We start from the raw sequence: 17,242 nt of genomic DNA on the forward strand, positions 1-17,242 counted from the left end.
AAAATTTTTCGATTTAATTCTTCCATTGCAGCAATGCTTTGAATCTATCATTCACTATTATCATTTAATCATTAATTGTAAATTGTTGTTAGATAATTTCTTGATTGCCTATGCGCAACGCCAACTTTGAGTATTGTTCATAAATTAGCAAATGTTCTGTAGTAAGTCAACGGAATATGTGCTGGAAATGATGCTAACGTAATGGATTACTTATTAATTATTTTTAATCCGATTTGTAAGGTCTTGTTCTAGACATGACTCACTGTCACAGACTTTGCCGTCTTTTTAAAGCCGCCTGACTCACCTCTCCATTACAGAAAGATAACGTCTAGTTTTGTTACACGGTGCATGCACTGACAGCGTATTTGATTTGGTTGGGATGATGCTTGGGCAATTAGGAAAGTTGTTTGGTATCGCACACAGGAATGTAGAGTAGTGAGAATAGTTCACAAATTATAGAATTAATTGGAATCAACTTTGTACACATTTTTGGAGCCTGATATGCAAGCTGCAACATTCATTCCTTGTGACTATTTTGAAGTAACATGAGGACATATATGTATATTTTTGTAATAATTCCAGCATGTGTTGTTTTTCTCAACCGCTTTGTCTGCTTTTTGGCTTTTGGCTGAACTCATTTAAGTGTGGGAATGCAGTGGATGTCTGGGCCTGTCCTCAGCTTCTCAGTGTGTGTGTCTCCTGTGTGCCTCTGCAGAACCGTGGGCGTCTGGCTGAGAAACGCACCATCCCTCTGCCGCCAACGCGCGTACCCAAGAAGGAGCTGGCCTCCGTCTTTAGCAGCGACGAGAGCGAGGGTGGCGAGAGAAGCAGCACAGACCATGCTGACATCAAGCAAGAAGAAGAGCTCCACTACACTACAATGAGAAAGACGTGAGTTTCTGTGCTCTCATCACCTCATGCTGATTACAAAAGAGATATCTACAGTAGTGTTAAAGAGGAGACCTGTACTGCCACATCCACACCCATTCGTATGCAGACAGACACACACTCAGAGCTTATCTCTGTACACAGATGCACAGATGCTCTCTCTCTCTCTCTCTCTCTCTCTCTCTCTCTCTCTCTCTCTCTCTCTCTCTCTCTCTCTCTCACACACACACACACACACACACACACACACACACACACACACACACACACACACACACACACACACACACACACACACACACACACACACACTTTGACTTGCTGGGACTTTAAATAGGTATGGACAGCAGCCCACAGACCACACACAGAAATAAACACATGGACTTCTCACCTTGTGTGTGTAGCGGAGATGATATGGTTGTAGCAGTGAGACAGCTGCCCAGACAGCACAACTTTTGAAAAAGCAAGTTAGAAGAGTGGGCTGTTACACCATGGATCTCTTTCAGATTGATAACTCTTCTGGGTCACTGTGTTACCGCTTTCATCTGTGTAAAAGCAAAATGAAACATAGTAAGTGCTTGCATTGAGGTCAAAAAGACATGATTCGTATATTCATTAGTGTATTTTGGTGCGTTTTGGACATTAGTACTTTTTTGAATCTTTTTTATGAACTCGTTTTTTCTAATACTAAAGTAATAAAAATAAATACAAACCTTAGAAATCCACAACTGTCCATGAGTGTACAAAGAACACGAGTTAACTACATAACATTAAATGTGCAAGATTAACAAACTGATGCATCGGATTTATCATGTAGTATTAGTACAACTTTAATTAGGGTGAGAAAAGGTAAAAAATAATGTGCTCATTAAATTTCCACAAGTAGGTTTTTTCCTCATGCTCCCAGACACACAAGCTCAAGGGAGCCTATTATAGCACACACACGCCTGTGATAGGGTAAGAGCCATAACTAAAACGCTCTAGTTTTTTTCATAGTGAATTCAGTCTGCCTGAACATATTACAGCTTATGGTTAGACAGCAGATGTCAGCCATGGCAGAGTCCACAACCAGCAACTATACTTTGGTCAAAGTACCTGATCTTGTTTCCTAAAGGACACGCTACAAAGCCTGGCTTTGTACTCATCAAGGACTCTTCCTGTCAATTTTATTTTTATCGCTGGAGCATTGTTGCCCAAGCTAGCACTGCTAGTTTAAGGCTGTCTTACTGTAATGTACACCTGTGCACCTGCTCATCCAGCAGTGGAAATATATTAAATTATGCAGAATCTGGTCAAGCATTTTTGTCATGTTTACATCCAACATCAGGAGGGGGGTATGAATGTTATTTCCAGGTGGGCTGGCATAGGAATTCCCAGAAACAAAACACGGTCTTCACGGTTTACATAGTATGGCGTGAAAAAAAAAAACATCCAGGGAGAAGCTGTGCCGGGGTGGAATGTCTTTGCTGGGAGAGGAGAATGGCTGGACAGATTTGAGCTGACAGGAATGCTACGGTCATTTAAATAATCACTCTTTATATCTGTGAGGCAGAAAAACAACACAGAAGGTACAATATGTTGAATCTTAAGGCAGCTGGAATACAGCAGCAGTCAACACTTCAGGTTTACCAACAGTAAAATAAGGCTATATTGATCACAGGTTCACTGAAGCTGGACAAGACTGGAAAAAGCTCAAGTGATGGTCTAAATTTCTGTCCTGTTTTTAAAGCCTCTGCCTTCTGTTTTTTTCCCTTTGTGTAATCACATGACATGACTGTCACTGATAGACTGCTCCAGTCTACAGTCTGGATGGTCCTGTGACCATTGGTAGAGCTGGTTCCACAAAAGTAAAAATAAAACCCACCTTAAGACATTTGTTATCAGTGAATGGTCGATGGTTGATTCCAATAATGAAATTAATTATTTTTATTTTTGAAAAACAGGGTGGCATAACCCTGCTAGTCGATTTATTCCAGCCTGTATTGTGTCTACGATTCTATGTGCTTCTATTTTTAGTTTTTTGATATAAAGCATCACTAGCGTGTTAGACACTGTTTGCAGCGTAGGTGTTTTTTTCTGGTCTTAGAAAAGCCGCCTCTTTTCTAATGATAAAGGTTACAGAAGGAAAAGGCCTTGCTCTATTTTAACAGCGTTTGATGTAAAACTCACAATCATGCGGGAATTTGTCCAGCATTTCTGATTGTGTTTGTTACAGGAGACGAAGATGTTCTTGCATATCATATCACATGTGTACGTACATCCTACACAGGGTTCACAGGCCTATTTTCCTCTCAGCAAAGCCACAATGAAGATCATTCTAGGCTCCTCAAAAATTAAATCCACCATAAATGTTTTCAACCCCTCAAGCTTAAACCCATTTTTAAAAATGGATGATGATGGTCAGCATGTTGCGCAGAGCACATCACCAACCCGCTTCTTTATATCCATGAAACATATAAAAGATATATGTCTTGTCTTTATGTAGCTTTTAGAAGTTTTCCCTCTGTCACCCCTTCACTATGCCTCACCCTCTTAACTCCAGCCTACAATCTGTCTGCGACGATGAGGACAGCGCTTGAACAATAACGCATTACAGGATCCGTCTAACCTTGTTAAAGCGATTCCACCCCCCCACGGCGCTTCTTCCGCCAGCGCCTAAAGATGCTAATGAATTTAAAGAACACTTATGACGAATATGGAGGGCTTTTACCCAGTTAACGGCGGCGGACTGTGAGGAGCCTCGTCTCTTCGTCTGTTTCGCCCGGGCTTCTTTCGCCTCATCCCCACTTCACTTAGACAGGGATCTGACCCAAACAGATAATGGGATGTTCAATCTATGCAATCTGATTTCCATTGAGCAGGGGCTGGGTAAGTGAGTTGTGAAGGGTCTTAACAAATTGAATTTCGTCAATGGGTGAAAAATGGAGAATTGGTTTTATATGTGAGTGTATTTACGCCCTATCAACAAGCAATTGGGGTTATTGTGGTAGATGTGTTGGGTGACATTATACTTGGAATCTTATTCATATATCTGGAGTATAACAGTCCACCTATATGCCTTCTGGTCTAAATAGTCAATGGTTTATCTCTGCTTACCACATTAACCTATTGACCTGGTATCTCAAAACATAATATTTAGTTTAGATTTGCACAAATGCCAATGGACAACAAAAAGTCAGTGTTTTTGTAAACACCTTTTCCCTCCAATTTTCCTGCTAGTTCTCTTAGATAAGGCATCTTTCCACTATGACAACACAGCATCAAACCAGAGAAGACAAAAACTTCCACCAAGGAATGTGAAGCCAACTGTATGCATCTTTCTGAACTGCTGCTCAAGCAATGTCGGGGCAGCGTAATTCCCTCAGAGGAAAGCGCCCACTGCCTATCTTCCCACTTCCACATGAGCTCACAGATATCCATGACTGGTTAGTCTTGTTGTGATTGAGAGTGGAGAGAGCATGCCATCCCTCACTTCCTAAGAGCACAAGAAGTTTAGCCCTCTTGGGCTCCCAGCCATGAATGGCTGTAGCATTGCTGGAATTTGAACTCATCGATGCACCTTTAATGCCAAGTCATCTTTAATGCCAAATGCACACTACATGATTTTAGCCTTGATTTGACTGTTATAGTCTAATTTTGGTGACAAATCAGAACCTGCCCCAGTAAGGACCACTTGTCTACAGTGAACAGTTCGACTGATATTTCTAAGAATGTATGAAATTCCCATCAATGAATCTTGTAGTGTAACCAGTAGCAAGCCTGGGCTTTGTAGAGTGGTCAATCCTTGCTGTCTTTGTCTACTTTGCCAATTATTCCTTCACTTTATTTCTCTGATTTTTATTTTTTAGCTGCTGTATAAAGACCTCTCAAGTTTATTTTTTAATAGAAAGCAGGTTTTTCTGCATCAGGCATGAAATTGAAAGATGAAAGATCATATACTGTAGTGTAAGGGCCTTGTCTGCCAGTGCTTGTGTAGTGTGGTGTAGTGAACACTTGGTATTTAACCAGCTTAATGCTAACATGTTATTAGCCATCAGACTGAAACATGAACTGCTAAGATATGGCAGGTTTTTTAATAGAATTTGGGAACTTTGACGATACTCGATTCTCAGTATTCTACTATTCTGGAGAATGATATGGCTGGAGATATAGTTCTGAACCATACAGGGCATGAAGCACCTGAAACACTGAAGTAGGATTCATTGTCTAAACATTTAAATATAGACTTTGTATAAAGGAACAGTGGGTAAATGCAAGTTTATCTAAACCAGTTTGGAATCCTGATAACCTGCAGTAACATCCTGGTCAGACATTTCCTCAAGCCTCCTTGTGCACTCTGTCACATTGTCAACACCATGGCTGATTGAGAAGTGCTGACTGGTTGTCTGGGTAATTACTGACTAACCACCATGGATTATGTAACACGGTATATCTGTTTAGAAGCTTCTAAAAACAACTCCCTTAATGTCCACACACCTCACTTTCTTTACACATCCTTATACAGTCAGTGTCCCAGTCGTTTGGGTCGATCATACAGTCTGGCCTGTAATATTTATGTTTGAATTTCTGGACAGTTTCTTTAGCAAATATGGGGTAAGTGGATTAGAGAGGCGTCATGGGAGGAGGGAGGTTGATTCCATCCTAATAGACCCTCCCATTGAGGAATAGAGAGGTGGTAAAGGAAATTAAACAACCCTCTGCTGACCCTTTCTCAACGTAGGTACTGCTTCTACGATGGCCTCTCTGACATTGTGTTTTTGAGAAAAAGCTGTGGGTTACCTGAGGTTAGCATTACAAGGAACCATATGATGTTAGCTAAAACAGGAGAGACCTGGAGAAGCTAGGGGACCAACCAAGTGTGTTACGTCTGTCCAGTGGTATGTATTGAGCTGACTGAGCTTTGCTTATGCTTTGTAGAATGTCTGCATTATTGTTCCTTCTGTAATCTGTAGAAGGCAATTATAAGGTAGCGGGTGTATAGCAGTGAATTTGTGAACCATTATCTTTGAAAACATATTTCAAGATAATTAAAAAAAACTCTCTTTTTTCAGTCTTTTTCATGATCTTGACATTCATTTCATCAAACCATAGACGGACAGTTATTTGATCTCTTTAGTGGACTTCTTGCAGCAGTTTTTGAAATGGTGCGTTTAAAAATTTGACCACCAGTGATGCAGCCATGTGGTCCGTTTATTCGCTTTGTTACGGCATTTCCACATGTGATTTCAAACAGTAGACTGCTGGGAAGAGGGAATGGCGCTGTAGGATTCCTGGAAAGATCTCCGTCTTAAAGCCATAATTAGTGGCCATGGCTCTTCTACAGTGTGCAGGACTCTGTCCAAAGACCAACGACACTGGTTATAAAGAAAAAAACTTTCTGGTTATAAAAACTAACAGTGCACAAACCAAACAAGAGATCTGTGCATATAATAGCGTAGAATATTCAGTGCTTAGTGAATTTACAGTATAATAACTAGATTTGTGGGTTAATGTCCTGTACGCTGGGTTCATGCCTGTATATAAGACCATACTGTATATTCTACAGTGTACCAGTGCTGGTACTAGATAGCAATATTTCCTTTGGACAAATCTGAAATAATTTGTAATTTAATAATTTAAAATATCGACAGCTGAGGGGATTTTTACAGAATCTAATTTTATTTATTTATTATTTTAATACATTTTGTGAATTACATTTGGCAATTTCTTCACACACAGATTAGGGAATTCATTACTGACAACAGAAATGTGCAAGATAAGAAATGTCCTTTTATTGCTCTTAGTTATTTATTATTGTGTGTAACTATTTTGCTAGCATTAGCATTAGCAGTGTAGCTCTCAATCAGTTGTAGTCTTCAGTAAAATGATTCAATGCTTCATCATTGTTGTATTTTTTTATATTTGCATAATCCAAAACATATTTTGCAAAATAAGAGGAAAAAGATATGTAACTATATTTATATCAGTGGAAAAGTACTCTAATAACGATGTAAAGATTTGTGCGATGCTTATTAACACTACGGATAGCACTTTGTTTAGCTTTTGCATCAACCCAAACAGGTAATCTATATCACAGATGTCACCCACTAATAGCAAATCTTTCTGTTTGAATATTTCCTCAATTATCTCCATCTCTGTGTTGCCCTTTGCTATAGATATCTACAAGCCTATTAGCACTCAGCACTGAGAAATCCTATATTTTTCTGAGCTGCTGCATATTAACCCTCTATAAGTTGTTATATGATGAGAAACAACAGACAAACTTAAAAGGACGAGCTGTGCAGTGTTTTATTTATGTAACCGTTTCTGTATATTTACCACACCCTGTGTTTACTGTGTCCTGTGTTGCAGGCTGCTGTCCTGTCTGGATGTGATCAGAATAATAAAGAGTTTTTAAAAAGACAGGAAAAGGAAATAGAGACAGTATTTCAAAGTTTGTGACCCTCGCCCAGACCTAACGGCTTAACTTGAATAATAAATAGCAAAGTGTGCACTGGTAATGGCTGTGCCACAGTAACACATGTGCTGCGTTGTCTTGTTGTGAGACTCTCTCTGACATCTTTGCATTAGCTGTACTCCCAGCCTTTTATTCCGGTTTGTTAGGAGGCAGCAGGTGGCAGGCGGGCGCTGGTGTGAGTTTGATGGTGAGGCTGTCTCCGTTGTGTTTTCATTAACGGTGTCAGGCCGGGCATCAGGATGCCCCCTCTGCTTGCTGTCTCACTGTGACCTTTGAATAAAGCAGCAGCTCTTCTGTATTCTCTGCTATCTGCTCTTAGAAAGGAGCTGTCTGTCTCTCTTCCTGTGCTTTTTCCACAAAAACCTGTTATTTGCTTTTGCAGTCATTCTCTCCTCCATGTGCCAGCAGTGTTTGAGTCTCAGGAATTGGTTGAGCCAAGCAAACTTGTGCCCAGGTGCTGTGCAGCTCTCATCCAGCTTCAAAGCTTCACGATACCCCCCGCCACACGTGAGGCCCAGCTGGCAGCACTCACAGCTGCATGAGACCTGAAACCGTAGCCTTTTGGCACTGAAGATTTCTTTGCTTGCTTTCTGTGGTGATTCAGTTTTCTTTTCTCAGTGATTTGATCATCATTTGATGCCTTCAGGTTGTTTTTCATTGCACCTTGCACAAACCCATAAATATACTGCATTATTGCACAAACTGCATCTAAAATTGGTACATTCACCTGTCATTACTTTAGTTCTGATATAGGATTCAGGTGGGAGGTGAGACAGACTGGATGCTTGCGTCATCTAGCTTTTGATGGCCTGCATCAATATCCACCTGCTTACTAGAGATCATTTGCTTGCATTTTCTTTTGAATTATTCATTATTAGTAGTATTCATTCATCTTCAGTATCCACTTTATCCTGGGTCCTGTCCTGGAAAAACTGAGAATATACTGAGCCATTGCAATAGATTGCTGATCCATACATGCATGTTTTTGGGCATAGGGAACTACATACAGGCAGTAACCTACTGTAAGCTCAGGATTTAAGCAAAGTTCCAGAAGCTATGAGGCTTTTAACATGTATCTCATTTCATAGCATCTATTTCATAACATACATTTCAACCTAAAGCAAATTGTAATAAGTTTATAGTTCAGGGCTCTTCAACTGGAGTTTTTTTGAATTTTTTTTAAATTTATCCCAATGGATTAATATATAATCATCATCCTTATTTTCATCATCATCATCATCATCATCATCATCATCATCAGTTATTGGCTTAGCTGTCAATGAAGAAAAATAGAAGATCAGTATTAAATGACATCCCAGGGATAGTTATTATTAATAAACACAGGTCTGTTTAACCCTATTTTCTCTTTAATTTGTTTGCTTTCCAGTTTCAACATATTTCACAGGGGTCGGTAACACACTTTGACAAAAGTGCTATCTCCCTTCTTCCACATACTTTAGCTTATACATGTCTATGAGAAAATTCCATCTCTTCTATAAATAAGACATATCTAGTTTTTGCTTGGCTTCTGGCTCTCCTGGCAATAAGGCAAAGGTTTTCTGTTGCACCACTCCACAGTTACACTAGGCTGTTTGTTTTTAGACGAATATATAAATTACTGTTAGGTAATTATTTTACACATTACTGAAGGTTTGTCTGGTTAGAAATAAACCTCCAAACAAACCTGCTAATAAATAAACATGGATGTTGATCGTTATATCTGGGACGATTTGGCTATACAGATGAAAGTTATCAAGTGGTTAAATGTGAGATTATGTAGATAGTCTGCAGTGTGTGTTAATCACAGACTGATGTCCTTAGTGGAGCTGTCTGTTCCACAGCGTGTGTTTGGGATAGCTGACTCAGGCTGTTGGGTGTTATCATGAGCCCTGACACAGATTATGACCTTGGCTGGTGGACGGGGAAGGCCTCATTAGCGGCTCTACGCTTACTGGGGCCACCCAGGAAAAAGCGTGCTAATTACCTTGCTAACAACGTCCTTGCTTAGTGAGCTTACAGCAGAACCTTGGCTTAAGGATAATAACTTGCGTGAATTGCCAGGGCAAGAGCTGCTGGACATATTTTCTGTAGACTAATGCACTGCTGACGTTGGGAGGACATGGGGGATGCAGAGACGTATGTGCTGAGTAGCCCTTTAATATAAAGGTTAAATGTATGCATCAGTCATTTACCGGGCAGAACGTCATCACTTTGCAGACTTCAGTTTTAAAAAGTGTTTTGAGTAAAGAAATAATATTTTTTGCTGTAATAAGCTTTTCACATATCAGTATAAAAGTCAGGGGATGGGCTGAAGGGATGCATTTGTTTTTCCTCTTTCCTCAGCCATCATTGTTATGGCCATTTCAATAAAAATAAATAAAATAAATTTTATATATATATATATATATATATATATATATATATATATATATATATATATTGCTAGAGATCCATGAATGAATGTATATGATTTAAAAATATTCAAATTGAGATTTTAAAATTATAAGGCCTGCGGTTTTCTAAATTAATGTGACATCCAATACTGTTGAAGGTGTGTGAATATTTTTTCTTTAAGAGTTCACAACAAACTCAAACACAGGGGCAATACAATTTTTTTAATTTTACAGTACAGTATTTCATTTGAAATTCTTTTAAATTAACTTTTTTAAAAAGTTCCACAATCTAATTATAACCAGTTAATAGCCAATGTCTCATCATTGTTATTGTTCTCAAATATTCAGGCCTTTCTATTTCTACATCATAAATATAGCTTCATTCACATAATGCTCAATGTGGGAAACTGGCAGTGGCAGATATGACCAGTAAACCTATGTTCTGTGCTAAAGCTGAAAGACGAGTGAATTGTCAGGCCAGCTTGGTGAATGAGAAGAAATTCCTTTTGCCTGTGGCATACTGTCTGTAGCCCTGCTGAAAGCGTGACAGGCTGACATTACCGGAGAGCAGCCTGTAATCTGAGCACTGTAAAACTAGCATTTCAGCTGCCACAATCAGCGGGGCCACCGGCCTGCTACGGCAACATGGTGGCGAGACGAGCCGCCGTAGCTGGCGACAGGTCGTTAAAATTGCTGCCGAGACCTCCCAAATCGTGAGCGTGGGCCTCAGCCTGCCATGCACTGAGAGATGTGAGTCTGATGGCTGGCTAAATTCTAATCGGCTATTCCACATTGTTATACTGCATAAGGAGATCAGAGTTATAATCAGATTGCTTTGAAATACGCTCATGACATACTTCCTCTATCCTTCTCCATAGGTTCTTTAGTGGCCCAAGTGGAGTTCATAACATGCTGGGTTGAGGAAGAGGACAAGAAGGGGAATGTGGGAACAAAAATAACAAGGTTATGGGAAGGGGGTCTGTCTTTGTTCTAGCTACTACACTGGGTCCATCAGTCATTAGCATAATTTAAGCAGTTTGTTGATTAACCCATTGAAGTCACTGAATCCAGGAAAAGTGCATTACTTTTTTTAATCAGTTTCATTAGTTTCATTGTAGTTACCAAACTCTGTTATTTTTTTATTGGCCAAGGTGTAATGTGGCTTGTTACAAAAATGTAGAGTTTGATACACCTCGTATACATAACTGTAGACATTATTAAATAATATGCTTGACTGATTAATTTGACAAGAAGTTAAGGTCTTTCATTGTTAATGTTAAATTCTTTGTTTATGCTAAAGCCGTTTTTCCAGGTGTGGTAGTTATAATTCCAATAAACAGATATACAGTACCATAGTAGCTTCTCTAACAATTCCTAAAAGCCATGTTCAACAGATGTTTACACTCCTTGAGCCTACTCTGACTTCTATTCAAGTCTTATCAGTTTACCTTTGTGCAATGACAGCTACCTCCGATGGTTTATCCCAGCTCACTCTCTGGGTCTCTTAATTCATTTCAGAGGGGTGATGCTAAAAACCATAATCACTTAATTTAAGCTCCTAAACTGCTTAGGAGCCCTGAATGTGTTTATTAGAACATCTTAAGGCTGAAGATGAAACAGGATGAGAGTTGAAATTGCTTGATGCAGGGACCTGTCATGGCTTATTATACACGTTAAATCCAAAAGACAATAAACCGGCGTCAGGTATAGGGTTCTACTCGACGAGAGGAAGGCTATTACAGATAACCTCGGTGCTCTGCAAGACCATCGCTAAGGCTTTGTGTGTCTGTGGTGTAGGTGTTTCTAATGTGTCTGTGTGGGTGTTGACTGTGGGATTGTTGTGATATTGTTTTGTAACTTTGTACATTGCTGCTGTAGATGAAGGTATGCTGTGTCTCGTGTAAAACGCTGCTGCATTTATTACTTCAAGCTGGGAGGGTTGATCATTTATCTTGTGGCATGTTGAGACTTTGTAATAATTGAAAAGACAACCGTAACGTAAGATGTTTAGACTTCCTTTTAGCGCAGTGCTTGCTGTGAGTCATTTCTCCGTGTTGTTGTGGTTAGTTTCTAAGTGAAGTGATGCTTTGTTATGAGTGAGATTAGAAATCCCCGCTGCTATTCACTGTCTCGTTCACGCTTTCTCTTTCTCTTTATCTTTCTTAGTAGTCGTGACAGTGACCTCTCAACGATCATCTCCAACCTGCACCATACCCGACAGCACGGCATGCCTGAGGGCCAGTCCTGTTCTGACATCAGCCTCACATCCACACACTCAGGTAATACACATTTCGAGCTCAAAATGTTGTGAGTTCACTTATTAAATACAGATAATTCTGTCTCTATGTCTCTTGTTAGTGAAACAGTTTGTCGTTTCTGCAATGATTAAGCCTTGCCAATATCTGAATGTGAATGTTAATTTGCTTAATTGGGCAATGTAAGCTCATTACTCATCCCATTGTGTCTATCTTTAGACCATTACTTAATGCTGTCCCCTCTTTATCTCCTCACTATGCTAAACAACCATGTGTTGTGTTTAAATCCTGTTTCTTCTTGTTGCTCTAATGCAAAACCTTTCTTACATGTACATGCATCTCTGTCTGGGTAGTTTTGCATGTGCATCTAATTATTTTCCTTGCTGCTTTTCCATTTCTGTAAAACATATTTCTAACTAGAGATGGAAAATGTAACAATTTCTACGATACTGTAGTCTATGAACTATGTAAAACTATTTAAAACAAATTGCTAGCAAGAAAAAAGAAATAGCTATTAGAATCTGATTTTTTTCTTTCTAGAGTATTTAAAATATATTATTATCTTTAAAAAGTGTTCCTTTTGTATTTAAAATATAAAAACGCTGATTAATATGAAGTAAAAATAATTAACTGTACTATATAAATAATTACATTTTAAAGATTAACTTTATGAAATCTAAACATCCAAAATGTCCTCTTGCTTCCCCTGTTTGTAATTGATACCGAAAATGTTTCAAAAGATTTAAAAAAAATACCTCTGAAAAGTGTGTTAGGAAATAATGTATCACAATATTGATGGTATCTCACTGTATTCATCAATATATATGGTTTGATGTTAAAAGAAAAATCATTATAAGAAAATCACAAAAGAAAATCATTAGAATTGATAGCACTCAACATTTACTTATATGGATGGCATGTATGTAAATCAATAATACTTCATATCCTATATCCTATAATAGTGTACAATAATCATGCCCATATAAAAAGTCACTATGTCTTATCATGGCATCCTTTCAGTCTTGGCCCAGTGATTTGTAGCGGATTATAGAGATAGTTATTTTAATGGTCTGGCAGTTTGGACTGGAAAGCAGGTTAAAAAGCTGGATATTTCAAAAGACTACTTTCCCATAAGTTTAATTATGAATTGAATTCTTAAATTCAACATAAAATTTGTAGAATATGAAGCCAATTAATTTTCTGTGCATTCTGGAGTGTACACTCTGGTCAAAGAAAATAAATCTATTACTGTTTCTTATTTCTTTTTAAGAAACATTGCATTGCTGAAAATCCTAGTCAGAATTTGTGTTGAAAATGTAAAGTAAAATTAAAGAGCCAATCATATACCAATATGCAAATACAGATTATGGTGGTGATAGCTGGGGAGGATGTACTATAGAGGACTGAATCGGGATTTGTCGAGGGAAAATGTCCATGCTTCTGTGCGATTTTTTTGTGGTGTCATCTCTCTAAACAAGCTAGCCCAATCACTTATTTAAATTTTTATTGCAAGTGAAATTAAAGAGTGCTTTTTCCTTGGGTCAGATCAAGGTTTTAATGAGGACAGGCCTAGACTGTGGGAGAGGAGCCTAAGGGGGGATGATGTCAACAGTTATGTTGCATAGGCACAGCAACTACGCAGACACACAACTATTAATTTGTTTTGTTACACTTCTTAGTCACAGATATTAGTTCCGGGTTTATTATTGTTGAACACAGAATTGTATTTGCCACATAGGCATTAAGGTTAGGGGTACAAATGTTGATATTGTCCTGCTAATAGGATCAAAGGACACCCAAGTGCACATTTTCTATGCTAAACTGAGAGACTCCAGCAGCTTTAAAAAAATTCTTTGTTTCTTTCACACAGTCTATTTCACTTCCTTTCAAGTCTGACTTGCTGTGGGTATGCGGTTACGGAACCAGTGAGACGGGGGAGAGGGAGAGGGAGAAGGAGGGGAAAAAATAAAGCCAGGTTGGAGTCCTGCGTGGTATCAGGGGAAAGCAGACAGCAGCGGAGTCGAGCAAGACAGGCGGAGAAGGGGTGGGGGTGGGGGTGGGAGGGTTGGTTGGCCGCCGCCACAGAGAGGGCCGTTAATTAAATCTGAGGGTCAGACAGGAGAGCCAACCTAGGCGTCAGTCCCATTCAGCCAGCAACGGAGCTTCGGCAGCACTCTCTCTCCTTTTCCTCCTTCTATCCCGCCGGCCGACCGAGTGAGGGGGAGGACGGAGAGGAGGAGCAAGTGAGGGGGGAGGGCAGGGGCGCCAGTAGATCGTCTGGCTCCCTGTGTAGACTCCTAAACATGGCTTTGTGGTCAAACCAGTGTGCCCGTAAAACCCTTATAAGGTGTTTTATTATTATTTTTTTTGTTTAATTATAAATGCTTGGTGAGCATGTGTGAGAGAGGAAACCCAAATAATGAAATTTTCTAGTGCAATTATTATCAGCATTTCTGTTTTTGATCACTCTGGGGGTTGGTTACAAATATATTTTTCATGGTTCTTCTCGGAAATTACTCATGGCGTAATTTTCTTTATTTCTCCTATGTCCGTACTGCTTTTGTGTTTTTTTCCTCCCGGTATTCTTTGTCCTCTCTCTCTCTCTCTCTCTCTCTCTCTCTCTCTCTCTCTCTCTCTCTCTCTCTCTCTCTCTCTCTCTCTCTCTCTCTCTCTCTCTATCCATCTCTCTCTCTTTTTCTGTCTGTCCTCCCCTGAGGCTCTCAGCGGGAGAGCAGCAGTCGAGGGAGGTGGCATTGCATCTTCTAGGCTAGCGAAAGAGCCACACAGCTCTCTCCCCCTTCAGCCAATCAATGGTAGCCTTTCAAGCCCTGGTCGAGGCCCGCAAACAGGAGGATCAATAAGTTATTAGCACCATTCTGTCAGATGTAATGTGGAGATTGATTGGAGGCCGTGGCTTCGCCGCAACACCCGCCACTTCCCCTGCCTGATAAAGATGACAGATTAAGGGAATAAGGAGAGGGAATTAAGGAGTCTGGCCTGCTCAACCTGTCACTGACCACAGTGAGACAGAAAAAGAGTGGCAAAAGGGGAAAGGAGAGTAAAACGGTACACCTCCTTCTTAAATAAATCCCTCCTCTTTATGTCTCTGTCCTTTTCTCACATCCTCTTACTTTCCTGCACTTTTTTCATTGAGCAGAGGAAGAAGTTAAAGGTTGTTTAAGTGTGGTTGTAGAGACTGTGCTATGGTGCCTGTAAAGAATGGCTGATTATCCCAAGCACAGAGGGAAAGAAAGGAAAAGAAGAAGTAAGAGAAACAAAGAGAGAGCCTGTTATATTTTCTATAGCCTTTGAGTAGTGCGATGCAGGAGCCCAAGCTGGCAGGATTGTGAAACTAGGCAGCGGCAGTGCACCCTGTTTGGTGCTAAATCTGAGCATCACAGTGTTAAGAAGCAACATTTAATTGGTCTTAAAGGCTTTCTGCCTTTAGATCTCTGGCCCTAAGGCAGCGGCAGGCAGACATTACTGAATCCCTCTCTCCCCATCCTCTCCTCTCGTCTCTGCAGGCTGAATGATCTTGGGGCTTACTGTATCACTGCTGCTGCAATTTTTCTGCTTAGTTTACTTCTGCACTGTTTTTGTTGTCTAAGAGCTGGACCGCTGATTCTTTTGCTTTTAATTTGTATACAAGTGGCAACCTGGGAAAACCCTTCCTGTTGTGATATTTGGACATTTATTTATCTATTTATAGCTCTTCAACCTTTATTGATTTTTCTTTCTGGCATCTTTCTGGTATCAGATCTTTCTCGTATCTGATTAAAACCAAATTGATTTGGATCATGTTGGGATAATGGATCATTTTGATATAGTACCTGGCTGCCCAACATAGTCTGGCTTATTGCATTTTTAGTACAGACATGTGGCTAATTCTTGTTACATTTGAGATATTATGATATAACACCAACCCTGACCATGATATACTGTACACCCAGTTATGCTCTGTTCTACACACCCACATTAGGTCTGTTAATTGGCTGATTAGTGGGATTTAAATGTGCAGGATTTAAATGTGCAGGACTCCAGGACTAGTTTTGGGAACCTATGATGTAACATAAAGTTATTTGATAAAAATCTGACCATATAGAAAGTGTAATATAAAAAAATCAATGTACGCACAGGCAAAGCCTTAAATGAAACAATCTATCCATAGCGCTTTTGTATCCTTAATAAAACAGCTTCCTAATTAGGGTTCGTCTGTATCTTTTGGAAGGCTATGCAAGACACAATTCATTTCTGACAGTCAAGAAACATCCATACTTTAATATATTATAGGCAGATGTATTTAAATGTATCCGTAGTATTGACACACTCATGAGGAATTCAAACTGGCCTATTTTTGTATCTTACATATAGTCTCCTTATATTGACTGTGTGGACCGGAGGGGATATAATGATATATTTTGAAACCATAACAGTTAAAAAAAAGGGAGACAACAGTTAAAATATTGGGGGAAAGAGGAGTTTGAACTGAGTAGGGAACTGAATTCTTCTCAAAGGAACAGAAGAAGCAGTGTGTGAGTCAACGCCGCTGCCCGCCTCCAAGTCTCCGTACAGAATAAGGTCCTCTTCCTCTGCATGCCGACCCTCCACTCTTTGCTTTTGTTGAGTGCATTATGTGAACGAGGGCCAAGTGCTAAAAGCAGAGGGAGCGTGCTGTGGAGCCGGGCTTCCTCCGCTCGCCTTGTGTTGGTGCCATGGGCATGTAGCTTTGCTTCAACCTTTGGCTTCTGCCCATCTTTAAGCCAGCCAAACTTCTATCTCTGTAGTGTCTATGGCTGTAGTTAAATTTATCTATAAGTATTTTCTTTAACCCTTAACAGTAGGATATACAACAGCCCTGAAATACACACTAAACTGTCAGGATGTTCAGTATACCTATAAATAATAAACTTATTTACTTAATAATAATAATAGTTTGTGTATATATGGAGGGTATACGGTTCATTTGAGTTCATTAAGCATCAAGGTGTGTCGTCAGTTGGAAATTTAATGCTGTTAATAGAATAAAAAATGGAAATTAAATGGAAATTAAATTAAATCACCTCCAAATCATTCCAGTGTTAGATACCATTACCATTACCATGAGGTTATTATGCATGTATCCCAGTCCAACATGGCTGACAGTGACAAGTCTCATTTAGTCTTTCATAAAGTGCATATATGAATTATATAACAAAGGAATAAAGAAAAAGATGCCATTTTTAAGTGTAATGCCAAACAATCCGAAATGG

The 17,242-nt window shown here is 39.5% G+C and overlaps 1 protein-coding gene across 4 annotated transcripts in view; it reads left to right on the plus strand.

The window, feature by feature from the left end:
- samd11 (sterile alpha motif domain containing 11) overlaps window positions 1-17,242 on the plus strand; it is a 55,486-nt gene that overhangs the window by 12,646 nt on the left and 25,598 nt on the right. For 3 of the 4 annotated variants that reach the window (XM_027170652.2, XM_027170650.2, XM_027170653.2), the window contains exons 3-4: window positions 716-891; window positions 11,905-12,017. In XM_027170652.2, the coding sequence (XP_027026453.2) occupies window positions 716-891; window positions 11,905-12,017 (289 nt within the window). The remainder of the gene's footprint in view (window positions 1-715; window positions 892-11,904; window positions 12,018-17,242) is intronic. The other variant, XM_027170651.2, reaches the window with a different exon arrangement.

The sequence above is a fragment of the Tachysurus fulvidraco genome, chromosome 23 (assembly GCF_022655615.1).
Source record: "Tachysurus fulvidraco isolate hzauxx_2018 chromosome 23, HZAU_PFXX_2.0, whole genome shotgun sequence".
Taxonomy (NCBI): domain Eukaryota; kingdom Metazoa; phylum Chordata; class Actinopteri; order Siluriformes; family Bagridae; genus Tachysurus; species Tachysurus fulvidraco.